General features: G+C 38.7%; 1 protein-coding gene across 1 annotated transcript; it reads right to left on the bottom strand.

Annotated features, from left to right (window-relative positions):
• Positions 1–646: 646 nt before the first annotated feature.
• On the bottom strand, positions 647–21,032 carry LOC121963022 (receptor-type tyrosine-protein phosphatase-like N). The gene is made up of 21 exons (XM_042513382.1): positions 20,960–21,032; positions 20,776–20,881; positions 20,538–20,700; positions 19,574–19,973; positions 18,136–18,279; positions 17,592–17,626; positions 16,720–16,889; positions 15,775–15,861; positions 14,967–15,046; positions 14,729–14,793; positions 11,923–12,135; positions 11,299–11,601; positions 10,432–10,579; positions 10,215–10,288; positions 8,844–8,921; positions 7,380–7,499; positions 7,141–7,307; positions 4,228–4,281; positions 3,937–4,001; positions 3,029–3,102; positions 647–2,908 (listed from the first exon to the last, which is right to left on the bottom strand). The coding sequence occupies exons 1-21, from the start codon at positions 20,967–20,969 to the stop codon at positions 2,837–2,839; spliced, it is 2,628 nt and encodes an 875-aa protein (XP_042369316.1). The 5' UTR covers positions 20,970–21,032; the 3' UTR covers positions 647–2,836.
• Between the last annotated feature and the right edge of the window lie 1,078 nt (positions 21,033–22,110).

The raw sequence follows: 22,110 nt of genomic DNA, 5'->3' as shown, positions 1-22,110 counted from the left end.
CCTTCTTCATTACAGATCTGGTGAAATCTTGTGAGTCCTTTACCCCTTCATGTTTTGAAAACGTCATCATAAGTGTTGGGAGTAAAGTCCAGGTCGCTTGCTACTTCTCTTAAACATATAATGTGTTGGTCTTTAATCTTGCTTACTTATCAATATTTTAAATGCGTCTCTTATGGAGTCATTTTATTGTTTAAGCTGTACTTTCTTATTATTTGAGAATACCAATGTGCTGATAGGTCTTACCAAATTAGACTGTACAAGTTTCCATTTAGGGAGCACATCTTTGCTCATTCAAGTAAAAATTGTTTTTATTTTGTGCTGCATAATAATAATAAACTAAGTTAGGTAATGCAAATCACCCACCTACTGTCTTTCGTTGCAGGATTTTGAGTTTTACTCTTGGATTTTTTCGTCCCATATGAATTTCCTCAATAACCCCTCCCATACCTTCAAACATACAGGTGCTATATAAAGTGGCAGGTTCTGAAATAGAAAGAGAAATCATTGCAAAATATTCATTTTAATGACATTAATTTTCTCTAATAGGGTATGTGGTATAATTTTCCACCTGTTTAGAGCTTGTCTTACCAACCATTCCAGATTTCCATAATTGCACTGATATAAACTATTCAAATTATTAGGCATGCTAACACCCAGGTACCTCACTGTGTTTCTGCTCCATTTAAAGTCATATTGTTTTTTAAAATCGTCCGTCAAAAGGATCCCAACTTCCATAACTTATAGCCAGACAGAGCTCAACAATTTGAAATTACATCTAATAGTACAGGTAGTGGATTATATATATGTGCAAGGTACACTATGATATCATCTGCATACAGAGCTTTATTGAAAATCATTTTATTCTCCCATTCCTCCTAATGCATTCAGCTCAAGGCTCTAATTTTCAACGATTGTGGCTTTTTCTCTCAGTTTCCTGAATTTAATCGCTTATTTCTTAAGTGCTTTTGGACTATTGTTCAACTTCTTGCAATATTTGTATTTTGTTTTCCAGTGCTATCTTTTCCCTTTCTCTGTGCCTTTATTTCACCTCTTATTGCTGTCTTCGTAGCTTCCCAAAGTATTACTAGTGCCACTCCTCCACTATCATTTATCTCACGTTACGACCCACAGATGTTATGTCTAGGGACAAAGGAGGTAACAATGTGGTGGTAAACAGGCTGGAAAGCCGTTTATTGTTTAGATGTTTTGCGAAACAGTAGTGGCAAGCAACACGTGAACACCAGGAGAGGGCAAAGGGTGACAGCAAACAATAAAACAAACAAAAGAAAACTGTATCTACCCGATCCAACCCACAGTCTAAACTAATACGGAAAAAGCTTACCTGTCTACTCTGTTCTTTTACTATGTCACAAAACACAGAGATGCAGCCACCCATAACACCTAGTGTGCTATACAGTTTTTCTACGGTGTGGTGCAACAGCAGAGTATGTAGGCTACTATTAACAAAAGAAAACACAAAAACTACTCTATAGCCCAGCTCCTTTACACCTCGACTGCTTCCCATCAGTCAACATGTACAACAATCCAGCTGACCAACACAACCCACAGCAAACAACAGTTACACAGAGCACACAGCACAGAGGCGGACTGCTCACATGAAATCATAGCCGCCACTGGCAAAGTTACGGCGGACTTAAATAGTCACCAGGAAAACACACGTTTGGAGCAAGCACTCATCGAAAGGACGGAGGGACAAGTGGCAGAACCCAAATGGACGGCAGGAAACCGTGCAACAGGAGGGGGAGAAACGAGCTGCAGGCAGAGGGACACCCCAGAATACGAGAGAAAGGAATCCCCGATGACGTGGCGAAGCTCCGAGGATGTCACCATCACCAGTCACACTGCCGAAATAATCTAAGACTGCCACAAGCCTCATATACATAACAACCAAAGACGACGCCAGTGCCCGTAACATCTCAAAATAATTTTTTATATCACTTTTAATTTTCTCTTTAAAATACTGGTCGCCTCATAGGGCATTGTTTCATCTCCATAAAGTTTCTCCTCTGAAATGCTCTGCTACAGTAATGGGCAGACTTTCACATTTTTTGACCATTGAAATTTCATTTTTAAACATAAAGAAATAATCTAGTCTCGAAAAGACCTTATGTGCCTCAGAGTAAATAGTGAAGGTCTTTTCTTGGGGGTGCAAGTTACGCCAGAAATCGAATTAATCCTAGTTCTGTTTGAGCTTTCCTCAGTAACCCTGCTGCCTGTTGTGAGTTATGCTTCCCAATACTCCAAGTATCCACTTTCGGATTCATCACTATAATTACTCTTCCCTTTTGCCTCCGTCATTATCAGTGAGAGTATTTTTTTTGTCTTTCCCCGCTGGATTATATACATTAATAAGAGTTTCCCCAGTGACAAACACAGACCTTCCTTCCTTATCTCTGATGCATTTTTCTTTACTAAAAACAAAACTATGTTTAATAAAAACTGCCACTCCTCTTCTAGCTGAAGTATAGGAGGAAGAAAACACTTGGGCTGAAGCCGGTTTACCCGATTTAGCATGTTCTACTTTTTCAAATGTGTTTCCTGAAGAAAAATGATCTCTCCTTCTTCTGCCTTAAGTTTTTGAAGTACTCGCTTTCTGTTTATGGGATTGTTTAGGCCATTTGTATTTAAAGAGATTAATTTAAGTTTGACTATCACTTTTATGTTTCAAGGAGTCGCCCTGCGGGCAGAGAGAGAAGCACAGCGCCATTCATCATCATCATCATCATCATCATCATCGTCATCAGAGAGAGAAAAGGCGAGAGGTAAGACAGGAGGGGGTCAGACAGACAGGAGGCTGGTCCGGGTCGTACTGGTTTCACTGGGGCAGAGCTTTGAGGATGGCGTTGACCTCCTCGGCGACGGCGGTCAGGGCGAACTCAAACTGGTCCTGGAGACAAAAACACAGTTTTTGTTTTGGTTCGGTCCTTAAAAAGCTCCTCAGCCAAAGCAAAGAATTATTATTATCAGTATAATTATTTTTATTTCCTCAGGGAGGTTTCAGACAGACCTTGGTGCGGACCATCCCAGGCCTCTGGTCTCGGACGTGCTCCAGCGTCGCAGCGATGTCGATCTCTTTCACACCTGCAGGAGGACGGGTGATACACACAGTCACTGCACCAGTAACACACACACCACACACATTGTACATTTCTGCAAACCATGAGTATTTGTGCGTTTTATATCTATTCATTTTCACGTCACATTGCCGAATTTCCTACCAGAATAGTGCCAACAAAATCAGGTATTTTTATCCAAATTATGATCTGTTCTTAACCATAACCAAGTGGTTTTGTGCCTGAGCTTTGCTACATAAAACACACAAATGTAACATATCCACAGTGTGCAGAAATGTAATCCACCGGCAGGTTTGGAAGGCGTTTTTCTACAGAAATAACTTTTTCAAGAAAAAGTGCAAAATGTTTTCTTAAAAAAATCAACACATTTAAAAAAAAGAAAGAAAAAAAAGCCAAATTGTTTTCCTTAAATATTGCCAAGAATTAAAAAATGTTTTCTCAAAAATTCTTAAAGAAAAGGAAAAAGAAGCCAAAATGTTTACTTGCTTTCTTGCAAAATTGCTAATTCTTCTTCTTTTTTTAAAGAAATAAATGCCCAATATTTTTAAAAGAAAAACTCGTGTTTTCTTTAAAAGCAAGTGGTAAAATAAATACATTTAAAAAGCCACTTAAAGTTGTATGGCCCTCTCCTGAAATCAAAATAGAAAAACGGTCCCTCACAATACTTAGAAAATATATCCCCATTTTTGCCAACAAATAATCCAATATTTGAGTATTAAACAGAGCACTGAGGGAGTTTCATCCTTCACTGACGATTCACGTTTTGTCAATAAAAGGAAGCAGAAAATGAGTTGCATTTAAACTCAGTTCTTTGAAAGATTCACACATAGATGAGCCTCACCTTTTGCCATCCGGTTGAGAACCATGTCAATGAGGATGTAAGTCCCAGTCCGGCCAGTCCCGTCACTATGGAAACAGAGCAAAGTTTAATGAATGAAGTGAATCAGGAGCTCCATCGTGTTGACGCTGTGTTTGTTTCTGTGCAGCCGTAATGTTGAATTTTACTGACACCAAGTGGATGACTGTGGTACTACAATGTGTTTAAAGTGTGCAAAACTTCATTTTTAGTCTAAATGAAGCTTCGTTGGTTAGCTGTTATTATTGTATTGTATGTTGAGAGATGAAGGTTCACCTGCAGTGCACGATGATGGGGCAGGACCGTCCTCTGTAGCACTTATTCACCTTCCTGAAGACAAAACAAACAAGCAAAAAATGACACGTTTAAAAAAACAACACACATTTAGTTGCTTATTTGTGTTCACACAGCCTTTACTTTGTTTGCTAACTATCACATTTTCATACATAGATGCAGAGTAAATGACTCACAAAACTTTAATGAATCTTTACTTAAAAATGTATCCGATATAATCATTTAATTAACAAAATATGGCAGAATTAATAATTTAAACATGCATAAAAAGAGCCACATAAAATCTCTCCAAATCCAAGAAACAAAACATGAACATTATTAATTTTCTGTCCATAAAATAACTTAACAATAGTCATGGAATTTAAAAAAATTCAATTTATGTATGATATAAGTCAGTATCTTGGTTAATATATTGAACTTTTTAAATATTTTTTTCTGCAGATGAATTTGTTTCAATATTACTTTGTGTGAGGAGATGTGTAAATGTGTAATCTGTAAATATAAAACATTTTCAACAAATACAAGAACATCAAATTAAAATCAAAATGCAAGTGTTGAATTGAGATTCACAAATATTTATTATAAAGTTGTAAGTGTTATAAAGATATTCACAAATGCTTTTTATGTATTTTTAAATTAATTTAATGCATTCCGGTATTTTTTTTTTATTAATTTGAGGAGTTTTTGTGTATTTGCAGATGTGCTTTATATTTGCATTTTTTTGTGAGTTTACTTTTTTTTAATTTATGGAGGTTGATTTATATTTTCAGATCACACATTTACACACGGATTCTCGATCTCCTCACACACTAACAAAAATAATGGAAGAAATGTATCTCCATATGGCTGGAACTAATATGAAGAAGAAGAAAAATTAAGGGACTTTTGCAGCCACTGTGCAGCTGTTTGGCTCCAAACGTACCACAAAAGTTTCTTTCTGTATTAAAGAAAACAGAAAAAACCCTCAGAAAACCTACTTTAAAGAAAGATAATTTGCATATTTTTTCATAAAAAGAGATACATATGGAGAGAGATTTATGTTTATATTATTCCTGTGATTTGATCAATAATCTGTATGTAAATGTGTGGTCTGTAAATATAAAACAGCTTACATGAATACAAAAAAGATTTGTAAACTCACAAAAAATATTTTGCAAATATAACAGATCTGCAAATATGCAAAAAATTCAAAAAGAAAAAAGAAAAAGCGTGGAATTGAAACTCACAAAAAATAAAAATTGGATTCACAAATACTTGTTTGAAAGTTGTAAATTTTAGGAAGATATATTCACAAATGTTTTTCATTTGTTTGTAAATTAATTAAACATATTCACAGACATTTTTTATTTGGGAAATTTGTGTATTTGCAGATATGTTTTATATTTGTAAAATATTTTAGGAGTTTACAAGTCTTTTTTTTTGTATTTGCAAATGTTTTTTTTTTATATTTACAGATCACACATTCACATGTGGAACTTCCTCACAGTAACGCACAAACCTGTCTGTATAAAAACAGAACAAAATAAATATTGGGACTTTTGCAGCCACTGTGTTCGGCTACGAAAGAACTGCAAACATGTATTTTCTGTCTTTAGATAAATCTTAAAAATGTCAAAGTGTGTGTGGGTTTTTTTTTTAAGAAAACAGAAAAAACTCAGAGAAAAGCTCATTTTAAAAAAAGCTTTTGTATCAGAAACTTTTTTTTTCACATTTTCGGAAAATAAAAAAAGCTAAATAAAAGCTAGATGGACATTTTTGTGTCAACCAGACAAATGCATGTAAGAGAGATCGATCGATTGATTGATTGATGGATAGATTGACTGATTGATAGATAGATTAACTGATTGATTGATAGATAAAGAGGGGAAAAAGGGGGGGAAGGGTTCGGCGATGGACCTCCTGCTGCAGCCACATCAGTCCATGATCATTTTTGTGACTATGCAACTGGACCCAGACTACTAGCTGCAAACCACAAGAATGACACAGACAGATATGTTGAAAATTAAACCAAGGGCCCCGCTGACCTCCATCGCACAGGGGGGAGGGAGGAGAGGAGGAGAGGGGGGACACGGGGGGGAGGAGGAGGATGAGGAGGAGGAGGGGGGGGAGGAGGATGGGGGGTTACAGTGATGTTTCTTCATCATGTTACGAGAGCTCTGCATTGTTTAAAAAGACACGTTTCAGTCTCAGTCATGATTACAATATGATCTCTTCTCTTTACATCTCAAAAAAATATATTATTAAAAAAACTTTTCAGAGTTCTCAAATGTTTTAAACGTTCGTTTTTTAAAGTCTGCGGCTGCTTTTATTTACATTTACATGCATGACAACATTTTATACATTGTATGCATGTTTTATACTTTGTTGTTATACTTTTAAACCTGAGCAAAGTGGTTTGATTTTGTCAAAAACACAGACAGAAGGCAATGAGCAACTTTACAAGACATGGCAGAAAAACTTGTCAGTAATTAAATAAAAGGTGCAAGAAAATAAGCAAAAGAAGAAAAGTAAAAAATAAAAACAAACAAGAGAATTACCCCAAAAAAATCCTGTAATTATAAAACAATTCTTAAATATATATCAACCTAATTATAAATATTGTTTTTCAGGCACTTTCCCCTTTTGTTTTGATCATTTTCTCATTAAATAACACATTTTCAGGGCATTTTCACCTTTTACTAATTTCTTGCAATTTGTGGGGGGATTTCTTGCCAAGTTGCTTGTTGCCTTTTCTGCATGTTTTCAAAAGAAATCAAACCAATTAGCTCAAGTTTTAAGGATTAAAAAAAAATAAAATAAAAGTAAAGTACCTCTCTCTCAGTGTTTATTCACTTTCCCTATTTTAATTTTTTTTAATGTTTTGCACTTGTGGTCATGCAGGTAAAGCAGTGGTACCTGCGGAAGTCGAGCAGCGGGCGCGTGGAGGTGGGGATGCCCTGAGCCGGCCAGCTGAGGAAGTGAAACTGAGTGAGCGTCCTGGTCTCCTGCGTCTGCACGTTCTTCAGGTAGAAGCTTCGCACCAGGAAGTCGTTACACCAGATGTGCTCCGACACCAAGTTCACCTGGACAAAATAAACAAATAAATAAATAGGATCAGACGTGTCCTCCCTCTGTCTCTCACACACCGTCCTCACCTCGTAGATGTGGTAGAGGGACGAGCCCTCGTCAGGCCAGTAGCGGTCACACTGTTTCTCTCCGTCCTCCACCAGAGCGGTCATCATCACAATCACAGTGCAGCCGTTCTCCCACACCATCTGACAACAACGACAACAACAACAACAACAACAACAACAACAACAGGTCATAAATCATGCAACCTGCCAACTCTTAGCATTTAAGTTTACTTTAGCTCAGATTTCTGTTCTGGAAATGTATGTAAAAAGTGCTTAAAATGTTTAATTCTATAATGCAGCATTTGCACCAAACTTTCCAGTTTTATTCCTGTCTGTTTTCTGAAGGTTTTAACTGAGGGCTTAATTAATCTGTCATTTATAGTCTCATTTATAGAACACTTTGTTCCTAAAAACATGTTAAAAAATATGTGACAGTGACATGTGACAGTATATCGGATTAAAAAACTGAGACGTACAAAACGTAACAAAATTTGACTCCAATATGACAACAAAATAAAACAAGAATTTCTGATTTTTTTTCAAACTGAGCTTTCCCAATGTTTAGATTTATTTGTTCTGGAAATGTATGCAAAAGGTGAGTATTTAATGGGATAATACCACTTTTGCATATTTACTTGGAGCAGGTGCTGAACCAAATATGAGTGGAAACTAAAAAAGCAAAAAATGTCTTTTACACTGCATGGCTCAAATTATAAATTATATAAATCTCTCTGTCCACCCTACACGGTGGAGGCCTCTCGTAATCGGCAACTGCTGGGATTCAAACGGCATCACTGGTGTCTTCAGTACTGAGAACTAACCTTACCACGCTGCAATCCCACAGGCATAAAGAGCAATTCTCTTAACACTGAGCCACTGGACCAGAGGCAGAGAAAACATTTTTATATGTGTATCTCATAAGTATTGAGCCTGCAACATCCAAATTTCAGTTTCCTAAACCCCTGCACTATTCATCCTGAGACACTCACCCACGGCACCTTCGAGTCTTTGACTGTTCACTTTAAATGTTGTCAGAGCTCAATCTTTAACCTTCTGAGAACGTTTATGATTGTATATGATTTTCTTTGGAGAGCCCATGCCTGTTGACTTCCAGATGTTTTTGACATACTATACTGTACTACGTCGTTTTTTGACTTCCAGTGCCTAAAGTTAAGATTAAAGCAGGGACTGATGGAATAGAAAACCACGATCAGATCAAATTACTAATTAAAAGATGATTTTATTGCTTTCACCATGCATCAGAGTTGTGTCAGTAGCAACAGTCTGTAATTTATAGCAGCAGTCTGCTAGTGGAAAATAACAGACCACAGAATACTGTAATGACCAACAATCATCAAGTATTCAACTAAAAACAGTTCAAATAGCAGAACTCCACAGCATACAGTAGCAATAGTGCAACATACAGAAACATACATAAAATTAACATGACATGTAAGTGGAGTTTTTATTTTAAGTGTCACTGACCTGCCAAAAATCAGAGATGGTGTGCGACAGAGGGCCTTGTGTGGCGATGTAGGCCGGCATCCGGGGGTCGTGCTCAATCTGAAGGGAGGAGAAGGTGAGAGGTTAAAAACAGGCAAAGACCACTTCAGACATGAACACAAAGTCTCAGTTACCATAGAAACCAGCTGTGACGGTGCCAGCTCCACTGGATCGACTGCATTCTTCCTGGAAAACCTTTTTTGGAACATACATATCCCTAAATAACATTACTGATGATTTTATTTTTTTTTATTACATACTTTACAATACCGTTACTTTTGTATGAGGAATTTTACAGCAGAGTAAATGATGACTTTTTATGATTTTTTATGGCAAACGGTACTGACTTTAAGAAATATTTTGAAATACTATACTATGATGTTTTTTTGTTTAATGGCATACGACACTGTTTTTCCACTTTTTCCCTGACGTACTGAGATATGACTTTTTTTCTGACAAACTATACTCTGACTTTTGTTCAGTATTTTTGAAAAGCGATAATATATCGTTTTCATCCATTTTTTTAACAAGTCAAGATTTGACATTTTTCGACAAACCTTACTGTGGCATTTTTTTGGTCATTTTTTTGACATGCTAAAGTAAGGTGTTTTTGGCCATTATTTCCACATGTCAAAATTTGACATTTTCCCACATACTAAACCGTTGGGCTTCACGGGACTGCACAGATGATTTGTTCGCCATAGTATAGTATACCTTGGCTTTCTTGTAATAAACTATGACTTTTTTTCAGTTTATTTATCGACACACCATACTATGACTTTTTTTCCGACACACTACAGTATGACTTTTTTTGAAATAGTATTCAATACTATTATGACGTTTTCCACAAATTCTACTATAACTTTTTCAATTTTTTCGACAAACTAAACAATGACTTTTTTTGGAAATATGATACTATGATTTTTTTCTTCCAGTTTTTTGATATTCCACAATATGACATTTTTACAGTTCTTTCAACATACTATAACCCTTTTCAACATATTATACTATGACTTTTTTTTGAGAATTTACAACACAGTATAAAAAGACTTTTTTCACACTCTGACTATTTCTCATTTATGGCAAACATTACTATGACCTTTTTCTGATTTAAAAAAATTATAATTTTCACGTACCATGCTATGACTTTTTATTATAATTTTTACGACATGCGACACTATGACTTTTGTGAAATTTCATTTGACTTTTGAATTTTTAATATATATGTTTTTTAATATATTTTTTGACATATCATAATACGACTTTTTTAGCATCGTTCTGACATACGATACTATGGCATTTTTAGTAGTATGACGTTTTCATGCGTCATCTGTTGGCGAGTGGCATACTTACTATGGTGCTGGCGTTGATGTAGTCAGAGCGAGAAGGGTTAATCTCTGCTTTCAGCTTCACCCTGGAGTGGTCATCTGATGGACAGCAGTGACTTTTAACCCCTCAGACATCCACTTTATTTTAATTTAGTAATATTTATATTTTAAAGTCTTGTGCATCATTGCAGAGACATTTGCCCCAAAATTCAGCCCGACATATTTGGCATCTTTAGACTCACAGGGCACAGAGTCGGGGCAGCGGTTTTTCTTGGCATTGGCATCGCTCTGAGCCACAGAGACGGCGCTGGGCTCGGCCTGGTAGGAACACAGAGCCTCCCACTCCTTCATCAGACGGTCCTTGTTCCTCAGGTGGTCCTCCATGTAGGCCTGAGGGATGATAGATTATTCGCTCAATACACAGTGACTCAAATACTGCAGAAAAAATAATTCTGTGAAAACCAAATTTGTGTCAACAAATGGTTCAAATTTGTTGATTCATTTGAAAGTTTGTAGAGCAGAGATACTTAACTTTCTTTGCTTGGGGCCTCTTTTGCAAAAAGACAGGGGCCAGTCGCAGCAGCCCCATGCATGTTTTCAAGATTTTAGGACATTTCTTGGATTTTAGGACATTTCTAGGATTTTAGGACATTTCTTGGATTTTAGGACATTTCTAGGATTTTAGGACATTTCTAGGATTTTAAAATGTTTCTAAAGTTTTTAGCACATTTCAAGGATTTCAGGACATTCCTCAGATTTTAGGACATTTCTAAGATTTTAAAATGTTTCTAGGACATGTCTAAGATTTTAAAATGTTTCTAGGATTTTAGGGCATTTCTAGGATTTTAGGACATTTTTGAGATATGAAATTGTTTCTAGGATTTTATCACGTTTCTTGGATTTTAAGGTTGTGCATTTCTAGGATTTTGGGACATTAGGGGCCTAGCTAGGACCTCTTTGGGGTGTGTGTGTGTGTGTGTGTGTGGGGGGGGGGGTCTATGCTCTATGATGATGCTCTTTTATGCACTCTACTAAAAGTACCAAACCTATTTCCAGTGTAAATCACATTACTTTGATTGTGCATTAGAAAAGGGTTGGGGGTAACTGACCAGTATCATGTGACCGGTGGAGATGTCCATGTTGGCCTGGGCTGGCTCCTCGCACCATGACGGCGTGCTGCTGTGCGAGCTCGGACTGGGTTGGGCTCCGTCGCTGAACTGGGACGACACGCTGCTCACCCTCGAGTCGGCGCCTCCTCCCCCTGCTGCTCCTGCTCCTCCACTACCAACACCAGCTCCACCTCCTCCTCCTCCTGCACCTCCTCCTCCGCTCGCTCCTCCCACTGCGCCGAGGGCAGCTGCTTCCAGGCGTCCGAAGGCGCCTTTGGAGGCCATGTGCTGGCGACACAGGTCCTGATGAGCCAGTTATGCATCACTGCTTTATCACTTTTAAATGAAAACTATTCTCAGTACTATTTTTTTCCCGATTTTTAGAATTCGTGTGTTTGCAGATTTGTCTTATATAAAAGTTTTGTGAGTTTACAAATTTTTTGTATTTTTGGAAGTTGTTTTGAATTTACAGATTGCAAATTTAAACATGAATTTTGATTTGTACACAAATAATGCTGACACAAATCTATATCCAAATGTACACTACAAGTCTTTAAATTTTGTCTTTGCTGGTGATTCTGACTCCTTTGTTCAGAGGACATATTTGTAGTTTTTCTCTCCCACCTGGTACTCCTGGTGAGTGAAACTGCCCCCCTCTGGTCCCAGACCCAGTTTCTTCGCTGCCAGCCGGTGGGCGTGGTGACGTAAGCAGGCGATGGTCATGGTCGCCACCAGGATGCTGCCGATGCAGGCCATGGCCACCAGCGCGGCAAACACCCAGCGGGAGCCACTGGGCTGGACTCGGGTCGCCAGGGGCAACGCCTTCCCATCATTCCTCTGCAGCAGGAGAACAGGAAAGACAGTTACTGTAATTACTGCCTTGCTGTTGTATGCCTCTGAGAATCAGACATGTTTCTTTTACAGTTCGCATCAATGTCTGTGAAAACAAAAATGCGTCACACAGATTTCTACAATCAGCACAGTTTACGGATTAGTTTCACCAATTCAGTATCTGTGTCCCCGTCTGTTCCTCAGTTATGACGCCGAGTAACTAATTGTTCATTGTTGAGTTCAACTGAATGTTTGTGACAAATTTGAAGAAATTTCACCAAAATAATATGGTGTTCACCAGCATGCCATGGAAGTCAGCTCACTGTGATCTTTTACCTGTTACCTCCTATGAGTCCATCTTATTTTCATAAACGCAATTTCTGAAGAAGGCCGTGGAGGAGTTTCCTCAAACGTGGCACTAATGTCCACTTAAATCATAAATGAACTAATAAGAATTTGGTGGTCAAAATCACTGTGACGTCATAAAATAAGTGATTTGCTATAACTCAAGAATTAATACGCTAAAGAGTCCAAGTGGACGTTTGTGCCACATCTGAAAAAAAAACACACAAAAAAATCCCTCAAAGAGTTTTTGAAATATTGTGCTCACAAAATTGAGACTGACAGGGACGTTTGTGCCAAATTTGAGGAAATTCCCTCGAGATACTGAGTTCACAATAATGGGACGGACGTATCAAACATTAACCAATGAGGCAGAGGAGGTGGTTTTCATTTATTTCTTCCCGTCCATCTCAGCAGGAACCTGGGACAAAAACTACTTTGCTCCCTCGCTCCTCTCTTTCTGCCCTCTTCTCTCATCGTTTCTTCTTCTTTGTTCCTAACTTCATCCCCCCTCCTTTTCATCCGCCTCCCTCCTCCCTCCCCTCCTCGGATGAATTGTCTCTGTTGACCTTTCGGACCTCCTCCTTCCTCTCTGTGGGCCTCAGGAATGTGAGGCGCTGTGTGTGTGTGTGTGTGTGTGTGTGTGTGTGTGTGTGTGTGTGTGTGTGTGGTATCTGAAAGACATTAAAGTCGAAGCTGGGGGGGTAGAAAGGCTACTTCACCTGCTATTATAAAGGGGCCCCAGTGGGGTTCAGTGTGAGCGAAACAGAGGTGAAAAGGAAAATGGATCACCAGGCTGCATGTGGTTTAAGGTGGTTCACTGCTTTTTAGAGGAACTGAAAACAACATTTAATCATCACAAGTCAAGTTTTCCTCTCTTACCTTTAATTTATGGAGCTACAAATAAATTCATTTAAGAAATAAATCCATAAAAAAGATAAAACTTGACTTAAAAACATCTGCAAACGTCACAATAACAGACAAGAGCTGTAAATAACCTGTGATATATTATTGAAGGATATAATAAAAATATTTCCATTAAAAAAACTTTGCAGTCAAAAAAAATATATATATATCATGTTTTAGGCCCTTAAGTTATATTAAGAATGTTAAGTACAAAACTGTTGCTATAAACGTATTATTTAGTGTACAGACATCCTTATGAATATTATAGGATTGTTTTATTGAGGAAATAAAGTGATAAAATATCACATAAACTAGTTATTGAGTACAAATATACGGCTCTCATATTTTTAGGGAAATCTTAGGAATATTATTCAAACAGCACAAATAATAAAAAGCACCATAAATGACTAACTGACACTACATTCTGATGGTGAAGGGACATTTTTAGGTTTATATAAGAAATTTCATTCCAAAAATGTCACTGTAAACTGATTATTTATTCCTCTTTTTCAGAATATTAGACGTTTTTTCGCGGGGTAAAGTCATCAATAAGCATCGTGTCATAAAGGTACATTATTATCTTCAGGATTAACTGCTCTCTTAATAAACTCTGTGATCATAATAATATTTAAGTGTTAATTAAGAGATTTTTATATTTTCACTCACCAAACGCAAGATGCAGAGCAGCTTTCTTGACGTCCTGCTGCACTCACATGGACCCGAGCCGGATTACGAAGAGCGTCAAGCTACTCTGAACTAACGCAAACTTTACTTCCCGGACTCACTTTCAAAATAAAAGTGTATAAAACCTTTTTATTTTATTGTATATAATTTATTATATTTCACTTCCTTTTTAATTGTTTTATTTCATTTTATTGCATTTAAACGTAACATTGTTGTAAAATTACCAAGTACTGCACTTAAGTACAATTCAGGGGACTTTAGATTTAGATTTTAGATTTTTTAGATTGAAAAGTAAATGTACTCATGCTACAGAGTTCGAAGAAATATTTGGATCCTTCATTTAAGTAAAAGTACCACTCTTTTACAAGTACTGCACTGAAAATAATACTATTTGAGAAAAGATTAGTTTGGGGATGAATTTTAAGTTTTTTTAAGTTCACTGACCAATTTTGAATGCAGGACTTGGGAGTATTTTTACTCTGTGGTATTAGTAATTTTACTTGAAAGATCTGAGTCTTCCTCTCATTTCCTCCTCTATCGGCTCTATAATCCTCCGATCATCCTCATCAAAACTGGATCTAATTTCATCCCTCTGCTCCTCCAGCCTGCGCATGAAAACCCTCTGCAGCCTTTCTTCTTCTCTGACAGTTTGTCAGGTTTCACCCACCTCTCCGACGCCGCTCTGCAGCACCTTCAGGCCTGTCTCAGACTCCAGGAAGTTCTTCTCTGCAACTGCACGAAACAAACATTGAAACAACGACGAGAAAGTATTTAAAAACACAATAGTGACAATAACAAGACTTCTTCAACTGACTTTGTTTCGTCTCTGTTAAACATCTTTGAGTATTGTGAAATGTGCTCTAAAAATAAAATGTATTTTTTTATTTTTCAGAAGTGTGACACACCGGCTTTCTCCGCCACCTCTCCGGCCGTCAGGTTCTTGGAGTTCGGTCTGATCCTGAAGGTGATCGAAGGGCCGACAACGCTGCACAACAACAAAACACAAGACACAGAAATTTAAGACATTTACTCAATGACAAATGTGCTGCAATTGTAATTTGCTCGAGTACTTTATTTTCAAAATTTTCTTGTGTTTTTGAGGATGAAGAATGAATAATATGTGTCCTTTTAAGTTTTCTGACCAGCTCCATAAAACATTTTTGAATGAAGTGAACTGGACGTCACACAGATTTTTCTGGATGTGGTATAGGTGTCTTTTCTGGATGTACTATAGACTATTATTAATTTTTTTTTATTTCTAACTATTTTTTAAATGTATTTATCTTTTACTATTTTATGTGGATTCTAGAATACTTACAAACTCTTGACTTAAAAATTACAAACATAACAGAAATAAAAAAAAGCAAAACAAACACAAAAAACCCTTGCAATTAAGTTTCCACTTTAGTGTCAGAGGTCAGGGGTCGGTGTCGGGGGAAAGATTAGAGCAGGCAGGAAAAAGGATGAGCAGAATAAAAGCAGTGAATCATTTCCACATGCAGAACATCAACACAGCACGCAGCTCAGCTCCGTCAGGCTGTAATTTCAGCTTCCAGGAACAGATTTAAGGGTAATCCAGGAAATCAAAGCCAGCACACGAGTTCACATACGGAGGATCCAGAGGCATCAGGCAGCAGGGAGGGGATTTTATTTTAATTTTTAGATTTTATTATTATTTTTTATGAGCGCCTGACGCTGCCCCTCGGGTCCTACCTGATGCTGATGACGGAGCCGGTGGAGAGGCCGATCCTCTCTGACAGCAGCTCCAGCAGACGCACCCCGTCGTTCAGACTGAGGGGGCTGCGGCGACAAAACGCACACATTCATACACACACACACACACACACACGAACACACACATTTATACACAGACTGATCTCCACCATCACTGACATCTGATATCTGTCCCTCCTTCCTGCTGTCCCGCTTTCTTTCATTCCTTCCTGTCCTCCCCTCTTTACATCACTTTTGCCTTCCTGTTTGGCAATTTTATACCTTCAAAATGTTTGGATTTTTTTTTAAACATTTTGGTTTTTAAAAAACTTCTGGCAATTTTTTTTCTTTAATTTTTTTTCAGTACCTTTTCTGTAAAAAAAAAAAAAAATCTTTGGTGATTTTTTTTTCTTCAAAAACTTTGGCAATATTTTTTTCTTTTAAACTTTTTGGTGACTTAAAAATAATGTCAGTTTTCTTTTTTTAAAAAAAATCTCCCCCTTTAACATGTTCATCCTTTCCTTTCTCCTCCTTCCTTCCTTTAAATTTATGTCCTTCTTTCAACAATAAGTTTCTTTGATTTATCTTTCCTTCCCTCACTTTCTGTCATCCTTTGCTTCCTCCTGTCCTTCCATTTCTGTCTTGTCTTACGTCCTGCTTTCATTTTTTTTGCTGTCATTTTTTCTCTCTGATTTGTTTCTTTTCCTCTTTCATTTCATCTGAAAGTACAAACATCTTTCCACAAGTACTTTTACTTCTGTAACTTCAGAGACTTTCACTGTAGGGTTTTTTTCTGCTTCCTGTCTTCTCCAACAACAAACAAACAAACAAACTCAAAGACATGAAGACAACAGAAAAACATAGAAAAACGACCAGACACCACACTCACTCACACTCACAGATGACATCATCTCCTGACGGGCGGCGCAGGTGAGCGTGTCGTACCTCTGATTGGTGACGATGTAGCCGTACTCCTCTGCGTTGGCCGCTGCGTCATCTTTGGCTGCCGCAGCGGGAGTCGACTCTTGCTGAGCTTTTTCTGGTTTTGGTGGCTTGTTGGTGGAGGGCGGAGCCTCGGCTGTGGCCACCTTATACGCCATCGAACCCTCTGAGACCTGACAGAGAAAGAGAAATAAAGACATGCAATTAACCACTCCAAACTTGAGCAAATTTGTGTGATTTCTTGCAAGAACATTCGAGCAACTTCACAAGAAATGATACAAAAAATAACTAAAAGAAAAAAGGCAAAACAAAAAAGGAAATGGCCTGAAAAAAATGCAGCAAATAATTAAAAAATATATTTCTGTAACATAATTTTACATATGTAGTTATAATAAACATACATGTAGTTCTCTTTACATTTTTTTAAATTTTCAAATAATTTCTCTTGCTCTCTCCAACTTTTTTTCAGGTAATTTTTCTGTAACCTTTTACTCATTTCTTGCAATTTGTGAGACATTTCTCATTTTTGCAAAGTGGCAAGTGCCATTTTTTATTTCCTATGTTTTAGAAAGAAATCAAATCAATTAGGTTTCAGAGGTTTAAATGCTTGTGAAAGGTGTCTGAATGCTGCACAAGAAAACTGAAGTCAATCCAGGTTTCAAAGGATTAAAAAGCTCACTAAAATGTGTTTTGTAGTCATTTTGAAGTTTTGATACTTTATGTATATCAATTTTCTGCACCTTCATACTCTCATATTGTTTTGTTGTTCTCATATGTTTTACAGCTCTAGTAACTTTTAAAAGGTTTTTAATAATTACATTTTTTACACTAAATTATTTATAAGATTAAAAACAACAACTAAGAGTAATTCTCACCTTCTTTCCCACAGCAGCGTCATTCCCATATTTATCTGATTAAGAAACAAAAACAAAATAATCACTAATATTGCAAGACAAACTATATTTATATGCATTTGGACACAGTCTTTAATCCACATTCTGGTTATTTACTATTTGCATAAATCCATTTAGGATCCAAATATCAAAACAGCGATAACTGTTGCATAAGAAAACAAAAGTTAAAACTAAAAAAACACTTACATTTTACTGTGTCTGTGTCTCTGTGGACCTGGTTCAGTATCACACCACAAACTGATGCATGAACGTTCACCATAAGGCAGCAAATGAAGTGTTTGATGCTCAAACTGTCTGGTAACCATGACAACCAGTGTCTTATTGGTGGTATAATATCTTTGTCCAATTTTCATAAGCATCAGACAGAAACAACAGCTGATTTAAAGCTCCTGATTCGCATCAGTCCTCTTGTTTTTATGAACTGTGCACGCCGCTCGTGCAGCAGCAGTAAAGAGCGACTGATGACGCGTGTCTGCTGTACGCAGAGTACTCCGATCGGACCGACCTTTGGTTTGTTTGTGAGCGTAAGAGCTCTCCAGCTGCAGCTGCTTCAGAGCGGCCGGCAGGTTGTCTCTCTGCTCGGGGGACAAATCCTTCATGTCGAGGCCGTAGTGGTCGAGCAGCAGAGCCAGCCTCTGCAGAGAGCGCTCTGAAAAACACATCACACACACACACACACACACACACACACACACACACACAAACACACGGTAGACCAAAAAAAACAGATTGTACTTGATACTGGAACTTAAAGGTCCAGTGTAAAAAATTGAGCAGGATTTAGGGCATCTAGTGGTGAGGACTTCAGATTGCAACCAGCTGAAACTTCTCCTGGCGGCGTTTCCCAGCAGCATTTGAGCCACAGATCCCTAATGCTTTTACGACCCTTTGTGGCGTTACCCAGCGATGCTCTAACTAACGCTCCTGGGAGTTTTTACTGACCCTTCGTGACATTTCCCCGAGTAATTTAAGCCACAGATTCTGGGTGTTTTACCAACAACTGGCGGCATTTCCTACTGGCGTTTGAGTGACCGATCCCAGGAGTTTTTTACTGATCATTTGCGGGATTTCCAAGCAGCATCTGAGCCTACGATTAAGGGTGTTTTTAGTGACTCTTCGCAGCATATCCCAGCGACATTTGAGCCACAAATCTGGGGTGTTTCTACAAACCCTTTTCAGAGGTTCTCAGCAGTGTTTGTGCCACAGATTCAGGGCGTTATAACTATCAACTGGTGGCATTTTCCTGCGGTGTTTGAGCCAGCGTTCCAGGAGGCTTTCAGCAACTCTTTGTAGCGTTTTTCAGCGGCATGTGATCCACTGATCTTGGGTTTTTCAAGTGACCATTTGTGGCGTTTCCCAGTGCCATTTAAGGCACCGATCCTGAATGTTTTAACCAACCCTTTGTTGCCTCTCCCAGTAGTGTTTCCCAGCAGTGTCCTGGGTATTTCTCACCAACCAACCACTTCGCTTTTATGCCGCCAAACATGGGTATTTTAAGCCAAAACCTGATCTCTTCCTAACAATAACCAAGTGGTTTTTGTGCCTAATCCTAAACAAACCTTCACCACAGCAATGCTGAAAAATTGCTGAAAAAAGTATCCCTGGTTTACAGGAATGTACAATGCAAACATCTGTTGAAGCGTTGGGTTGTCTGACTGCAGGAAGTGTGTACTTTCAGGGACAGAACCTCGAAGCAACTGCCGTTTGTTTTTGAGATTTTAGAGACGCCACCACATCTGACATGCTGGACCTTTAAGTCATCAAATAAAGTCAAAAGTGCAATATTTTCCTGTGAATTGTGGAAAAGTAGAAGTATAAAGTTACAGCAAATGGGAACACTGAAGTACCTCAAAATCATTATTATTAAAATTTATGTAATTTTCCAACACCGCATGTTTGAAAAGGAACTTTTTTCATTTCATTTATGTCCGGTCTTCTCTCACCATCCAGTCCTGACAGGGCGTCGTACTCCTCCTGCGCCTTCTTCTCCGCCTGCTCCTGCTGCTGCTTGCTGAGCTGAGCCACCTGGGAAATGTAGTCCTCATCATAGTCCAGCTCCGGAAAGAAGGAGGAGGACGAGGAGGAGGATGAGGAGGAGGGAAACCCTGCTGCTACCGCCCCTCTGTGTCCTGGGAGAGACTGCACAGGGGAGGAAGAGGATGAAGAGGATGAAGAAGGGGAGGTGAGGTAGAGGGACACCAGGTCCTGTAAAAGCTGCCGGTCTCTGTCCAGAGTGTTTCCCCGAGATCTGGAGCGAGAGGGGGAGGTGAGGAGCGGGAAGGCGGTGTTATCGTCCAGAGAGTTGAGGGAGCGCTCCTCTTCCTCCTGGTAGCCATACTGCTGCTGCAACGACACAAACACAACACAACGTTTGTTTTTTTGGCCCATAAGAGACAGAGTAACTCCACAACAGGCTGAGAAACACCTCTGCCATATTATTTAAGTGACACTTAACTTCCAACCCACAAGCCAAATTTGGGCCCCAGGAGGGTACTGAGTGGCCCCCCAACCATATTTTAATTCACAATAAAATTGTTGTTCGTCCAAAAAAAATTGCCAGTGGAGGATCCTAGCTACGGCCCTTGTGTCCTGAAACCTGAAAAATGTCCTAAAATCTGAGTAAAGTCCTAGAATCCTAGAAACTTCCTAAAATCAGAGAGACATCCTAAAATCTGGGAAACATCCCAAAATCCTTGAAATGACCTAAACTCCTAGAACTGTCCTAAAATTTGAGAAATGTCCTAAAATCCAAGAAATGTGCTAAAATCTAAAAAAATGTCCTAAATCCTAGAAATGTCCTAGAATTGCAGGAACATGTATGGAGCTGCAACTGGCCCCTGGCATTTTGCAAAAGTGGCCCTCAAGCAAAGCAGGTTGAGTCTCTCTGTGCTATGTGTCTTTCCCCACCTGATGGTAGGTGTACGGGTCCAACAGGGGCGTCTGCATGTGGACGGAGGATCGGGAGGGGTCCAGGATCATGTAGTCCATGTACTGCTGCATCATGTCAGGGTCAGCTAGCTCCTCGGGCCCCTGAACCCTCCGTTGACTGGGGCCCGACAGTCCGGATAACCTAGAAATAAAACATTTTATTCAGATTTTTCTTTTTTATTTCCCTTCGTGCTGGTTTTGCTGTTTGTCTTCTTACTGTTTTGGCATCTTCTCGTGAAGTTTGGAGGACGAGCCGACCGTGGGAACGTGACTCAGCTCGCGGCTGATGATCGCCTGGGTGACGTCGTCCTTCCAGGTCAGACCTGCGCAGCCAAGAGAATACTCCAATGTTACGCAGCCTCTTTTTGTCTAACTTTTTTATCAGTGTGGAAGAGACTCACCTTGCACCATCAGATCTTTGAGGACTTCCTGCAGCTTGTGCAGGACAGGGACAGACACCTGGTACTGGACGGGCTCCTGGTGAGGAGCCCGGCACTGTCCGAACAAACCGTCTGCACGGGAGGACAGCAACAAGTTAGTTTCTTCAACAAGTCAGTGACTTTATCGAGCAGGCGTAGATGTAAACCAAACATTAAAAAAAATCTTCTTCCTCAAAGAAGTTTTTCACTGCTGGTCTTTTCATAAACTAGGACGTCTCTGCAGAAGAAAGACACAATACTTTTGAAATTGGTGCCACATGACCAAAAAAGAAAATAAGAAAAAGAGAAGATCTACACCAGGCATGTCAAACTGGTCCACAGGGGGGCCGGTGTGGCTGCAGGTTTTTGTGCCAACCAACCAAGAGCACACAGTTTGACCAATCAACTGTCTGAAGACGGAGATCAGTTGATTAAATGAGTCAAGTCTGGTGTGCTGCTACTTGGTTGGAAACAAAACCTGCAGCCACACCGGCCCCCCTGTGGACCAGTTTGACATGCCTGATCTACACAATTAGCACAGTTTGACATGTTTCAAACGCCTCCCCTTCTGTTTCTGGGCTACGGGCCAGAAAAGTGATTTTTCAGAACATTACGATGTCACAGTGAAGTTGACCTTTTGGCAAAAAAATATGTTTATTTAAAACCAGACTGCATTAAAAAGACATCTTTAATTCTGAATATTTTAGTAGAAAACATTTAGTTCCAGACTGCAATTGAAAAACTGCCCATTCTGTGTCCTTGATACTCTGTAATCATTAATATTTTAATAAAATCTGTCCTCATCTGTACTCACATCTGTAATCTTGAATATTTTTGTTCAAATAAATTTAATTCCAGACTTGGATTAGAAAAAAGCAAACTGTGTGTCCGTAGACATCTGTACTCTTGAATATCTTAGTCAAACAAATTTAATTTTGGACGGCATTTAACAAGAATAGCCAATTTTGTCCTTAAATGTGTAATTTTAAATCATTTTGTAAAGTCTTCATAGACTGCATTTGAAAAAAAGCCAATTGCGTGTCCTCAAACACCTGTAACCTTGAATAATTTGGTAAAATAAATTCAATTCACTGCATTAGAAAAACAGCTAATGTTGTGTTATTTAACATCTA

This window comes from Plectropomus leopardus, chromosome 24 (assembly GCF_008729295.1).
Source record: "Plectropomus leopardus isolate mb chromosome 24, YSFRI_Pleo_2.0, whole genome shotgun sequence".
NCBI lineage: Eukaryota > Metazoa > Chordata > Actinopteri > Perciformes > Serranidae > Plectropomus > Plectropomus leopardus.
The sequence above is the reverse complement of the archived record's forward strand: the minus strand, read 5'-3'. Positions and strand labels throughout refer to the sequence as shown.